The sequence below is a fragment of the Diachasma alloeum genome, unplaced genomic scaffold, assembly GCF_001412515.2.
Source record: "Diachasma alloeum isolate Michigan unplaced genomic scaffold, Dall2.0 Dall_scaffold_00711, whole genome shotgun sequence".
In the NCBI taxonomy this organism is placed as follows: Eukaryota; Metazoa; Arthropoda; class Insecta; order Hymenoptera; family Braconidae; genus Diachasma; species Diachasma alloeum.
The window spans coordinates 24,956-30,471 of NW_021680842.1; the positions used below are offsets into that span (position 1 = coordinate 24,956).

Sequence of the window (5,516 nt, forward strand, 5' to 3'; positions counted from 1 at the left end):
AATTGATTTGACGCGGATTTGAACTCGCGACGCAAGTAAAATCAGCGTGTGGTGGGAGATCTAATCCGCGTGAGGGGAAGGGAGGCAACAGCGCCGCGCGCGGCTTCCGTTGGAACTTGTCCCCTGTTTCGGTGTCGGCGACATCAAAGCTTCACCATACCTCCCTGTATCATACCTTACTATGTCATACTGACGGACTCACGTACGTATTTTCAATTCCCTCCATGCCAACTGCGGTCGATAAAACCGCAATTTTCATCATCGATAAGAAGCACACAGTGTTTCTCATCACTACCCGGTTGCGCCCAACAGCAGAAGCCGAGGAACTCGGCTCGGAGTCGGAGTGTGTGTAAAATTACCTGAATCAAAACTCACTTAACATAGGTAATTTTCCTCTGCTCCACTCCCCCAAAAGTGTTACAAACTGACATTCGGCTCCTCTCTCCACGAAAATACCCCCACACGAGCATGGGAGTGTAAAATCTCCACAAAAGTCAACAAATAACACATCTTGGAGAAAATATATTGCACTGAATCATCAACGGAATATGTCAACTCTCTTCCGCGATTTATCGTGTACATACCGAAAACTTACTTCAGTAAGCCCGAGTAATTATCCGGTAAGTTGAGCTGAAAAGTTGCTAGCACGGATGAAAAAATTTAATAGAAAAACCTACCGAATTCGCTAGACAGTTCCATTAAATTTCTATTAAACTTTCTATTAGTTTTTGGCCGATTCTATTGAAATGTTCAATAGAACATATTCTATAGAAAAAATCAAAAGAATTCGATTTTTCTATACAATTTATTTCATTGAAATATTGTCAATAGAATTTCCTCGACTCAAATTTTCTAAGTTTTTTTGTTTGATTTTTTTGATGGGGAAAAAATTAAAATAGAATGAAAAAACCTTCGAAAATTTGAGCTGACGAAATTCTACAGAAAATTTCTGAAGAGAATAAGTTATATAGAAAAATCGAATTCTATTGACTTTTTATAGGGGAGGTTGGGGTACAATGGACACTTTTGACTTTTTTAAAAATATTAGTGACGGATTGAAATGTTGATGAAATTTAATAATTTTTTTTTTCAATACAAAGAACAATTCTTTTCCTTTGTGATGAGCCTAAACTGAGCTCTATTGTTACATTTGTTTCTGAGTTATGAATCATTTTCAAAAAGTCTAAGTGCCCATTTTACCCTACCCTCCCCTATATTTTTTTTATTGTTGAAAGTGCGAAAATTTACATGATTTATTTACACTGTCTGTAGTAGATTTACAGTTTTCGTTTCAGCATTTTTTTTTTACTTTCTCTATTGAATAGTTTCTATTAAACATTTCAATAGAATCGGCCAAAAACTAATAGACAGTTCCATAGCAATCCAATAGAATTTTCTAACGAATTCGCTTGGTTTTTCTATTAAATTTTTTCGTGCGTGAGAATTCCTCTTCAGCCCTGTGAAAACAACAATAATCCACTTACCGCTTTACATCTTCTGTTAAAGGTTATGTAAACAAGAAAATGTCGAAGTGCAACGAAATGTCGAATTGAACCGACAATCCACCGATCTTACCTCCAACTTATGATCCACTGATCGCCAAATGATATCAACCATGTCATCACCTTACAAATTGGAATTAAACCTGCGACAAATTGCGATGGTACAGACAGCGATAAATTGCTGGGAGCAGCACCAAATAAAAACTAAAATAAAAGATTTCTTCTTGAAGCACGACAGCTACACAATTTGTCGAAGAGAAGCTGAAGAGAAGATTGACTGGACCTGTGAGATACTGGAGAATGTTCGACAACAGAGACTCCTCCCAGACTCAATGAAAGACGAGATGACGTACATGATAACCTCCATTGGAGATCGAATGATAGAATGGCTGAAGTACATCACAGAGAAACTTGAAGGATCGAGACACAGGATTCCAGCACTTGAGCACTACCTGGACAATATTTTCTGGACAAATTACGGAACCATAGATGCAGTGAAAATATTCAAGTCATTATGTGTCGATGGAAAAATCACTGATATTCCTTACATGTATGAGGAGGCTTGTAACTACTGTCTCGAGGAGGACATAGAGAGTCTTTGGAAAAAGTCTTCCTTGGAGGACAGAGACGCCATATCTTGGAAGAGTCGATGGAACATCGGAGACGAGTGCAATGTCCACTTGTTAGTCTATTGGAGATGGTACATATCAGACAGAAAATCCCACTTATTCATCAAGTCCTCATCACCCCACAATTACGACGAAATTTATGACTTCAAGCACTCCGCTAAGGCGAATACCTTTAGATTGTCTGCCATCGGTGGATACGACGTTGCTGTCAAGTATTTTTATCATCAACTCAGCGACGATGAGAAGAGCAGAAATTTGGTGGAAACAACGGAAATTTTATTGAGTGATAAGATACTTCGCAGTGTCGAATCCACTGAGGAGGATTACACCAGGAGGTACATTGATATTCTAGTGTTTCTGATGCAGAAGATGACGACTACACAGAGAAATGAATTATTGAGAAGACATAAGGATGATATACTCAAGATGTTGTTGACTAATTGGCCTTGGCAGGCACTATTTATTCCTACACTTGAACAAACTTGGGAGTTCTTCTCCACTCGTGATTTCAAAGCACTGATAAAGGCTATTGTGGAGGCTATTCTGGATGAATATGAATTACGAGGGATTAAAGACACTACCACTCAATGCATTTTGTTTGAGACTTGGGATAAAGCACCACTGGCGCTCAAGAAAGGGGTGGTTAAGGACTGCTGGTTGTTCTTTGATAAATGTCTGAGAATAATGAAGGACATAACGTTCACCAAGTACGTTATCAATGATCCTGATTTGAAGGAGCACAGGCAACAACTGCTAGATGATGGTAAGGATTACTATTACTATCTCATCATCGAAAAAAATTACAATGTTGTTGAGAAGATCATGGAGGAGGTATTATACACTGATGAAGAGAGAGTCAGTTTCAAGAATAAAATTGATTCATGTCATATTTGTGAGTATTTTATTCTGAAATGTCAGTACTGCTCGGCTGATAAGTATTTGAATTGGCAGTTTAGTACTCCAGAGGACAGAATAAAATTTAAAAATTTTGCCAAGGCTAGTGCGACGTGCAGTTCGATTATTTGCGACATTTGGAGGGAAAATGAGTCTATCCCACAGGCCAAGAGGGAGAGTGACATTTTCTTCAGGTGGTTTCTTTATGAGGAGAGAGACAGAGAAACTTTGAGGACTCAACTCCAGCGTAGCCCTAAATTTTTACGAATCTTGGTGCGGCTTCTTCGAAGATCTAATGAGATTAAATTCAAGGAACTTTTGGACTGCTGTCAGTTCACACAGGAGGAAGTAGATAGACTAAGAACTCAGACTACTGAGACCATCAAAGCAGAGGAAGTCGAGCTGCAGAATAGGATGGAGGAGAACAGGCGACTGTTCATGCAGCGCTACCATCACTTTCGCTTCCATTGATTTTCCTTAATTGGAGTGAATTTTCTGTACATAATATTATTTCAGAATTCATTGACAACTACTGTTTTAATGTCAAATGATAGATATGTGGATAGAATTAAATTGTGGTAAACAGTAGTCTTTTCATCTATGAATCAGAAATATTGAATATATACACTAATATGAATGGAGAATTAATTGTTTAGTGAAGTATGGAAAATATTTAATAGACGGAATTTAGCGATTCTCTGACATCTCTTGAAATAACGATGGGAGATTGATAAAGTTGTGATCATTCCGATGCGTAAGAGATACCTTGAAATTATTTCAAATCGTCGAAATTTTATCAAATGTATACAGATCTATTTACCATGAAGCAAAGTCAAATACTTTGGTGTTTCCCTCAGTTTTGAAAATATTTCGGTGATGAAGAGCTTTTTCGCAGGGAAATTTTTAGTCATAAAAAAATTATCTCTTTAACGAGATAATTCAGTCATTAATACATTATGAACTCATCACAGTGAAATAATTGATTGTTTATTAGGTGTTTAGATAAAACGGGAGCAACTGAAATGAACAATTTCTGTTGTGAAATTATATTAGTGGAGTTGCTTTTTTCCCTGCAGATGTGGACAAGAAGGAATTTCATCCCCCGTTTTATTTTGGACGAATGCTATATTCTAATATGTAACTGTGGAGGAGTTCGATAAATTTCAGTTCATTTTCATGAATGGAGATATTTCGGAATTATCTTAAATGATTTAGATTCCAGGCTGTAAATGTAAACATGTGAAGAAAAAAATAGAAAATCCTAACAATTTTACTGTGAGTTCTATCAGTTTTTTTTGCTAGTTTCTATGGAAATGAAAAAATTCGAAAAAAATAGTCAATTGGCTTTGAGAGAGGGATATGTGAAAAAAGTGAAAAAAACTTGGAACTAATTTCTATAGGAATAATTTTCACAAAATTATTGGCATGGAAAAATCGAAATCAAAATTTCATTTCATTGAGATGTTTTCCAAAAACCCCTCATTATCGGGATTTTTCAACAATTTGTATACAACACAATCATTTCGATTAAATAACCAATCTTTGTTAATTAGACGGTGGACTAAGAACTGAGCAAGTGACATAAAAAATAGGAAGGAACCTTTTTTTGCAAACAATTCCTCCAGCATCAAAAGAAATCCAGCAATCTAGGGGAGAGTGGAGCCAAATAAAACAGTCAAAAAAACGACTGTTTGGCGCAATTCAAGCAAAAAAAAAATTTATTAAATATTTTTTGTAGCGAAGCTACTTATTTATCGTTCGAATTATTTCACTATATTGTATTCGCACCGGCTTAGCAGCCGAATACCTGACTACGTCACCTCGTGACGATTCGTCATATTTCGGGCACCCTCGATCGGATGATCTAATTGCCTATATCGTCGCGAGAGACAGATTCGTGATAGCTCTCAAGGTGTAAACATCGACACATTCGCTGTGAATAAATTCCATTCGATTTCTACCGTTATAACGCGTGTTATAATTTCATCAACCCGTCCAACATTCCCGAGTATCCCACATTTTTTTTATTAACTTTTTTTTGTTTGGGAGTATCGATGAGAATAATAATTTTCCATTTCGTAGAGTGAAAAACTATTGAGAAGTTTTGACGGATGACAATTTTGCAATGGATTAATTGAAAAGCAAATGAAACAGCAAAGTCCACAGCAAGGCCCAGGGGGAGAGCCAGAGGGACAAAAAGGAAAATGTGATGCTAAATTTCAATCGAATAATCCATTGACAAAATCTTCGCCTATTAAAATTTCTCAATAATTCTCCATTCAACTGAACGGAAAATCATTATTCTCATCAATACTCCCGCGAATAAAAAAAAATCTGAAAAAAAAATTAGTAAAAAAATTTTTTTTGCCTGAATCGCGTCAAACACTCGTTTTTTTACTATTTCATTTTGCCCCACTCTCCCCTATCAATGAATCATAATACTAGAATAATTTTTTTTTCTTCATAATTGTGATTGATGGAATCGACTAAC

At 36.4% G+C, this 5,516-nt stretch overlaps 1 protein-coding gene across 1 annotated transcript; it reads left to right on the top strand.

Annotated features, from left to right (window-relative positions):
- Positions 1 to 327: 327 nt before the first annotated feature.
- Positions 328 to 4,298, top strand: LOC107044295. The gene is made up of 2 exons (XM_015266107.1): positions 328 to 620; positions 1,507 to 4,298. Exon 2 carries the CDS (start codon positions 1,604 to 1,606, stop codon positions 3,494 to 3,496), a length of 1,893 nt encoding a protein of 630 aa, XP_015121593.1. The 5' UTR covers positions 328 to 620; positions 1,507 to 1,603; the 3' UTR covers positions 3,497 to 4,298.
- Positions 4,299 to 5,516: the final 1,218 nt, after the last annotated feature.

Coding starts and splice junctions, on each gene's coding strand:
- LOC107044295 (XM_015266107.1), top strand. CDS start 1,604: ATGATATCAACCATGTCATCACCTTACAAATTGGAATTAAACCTGCGA.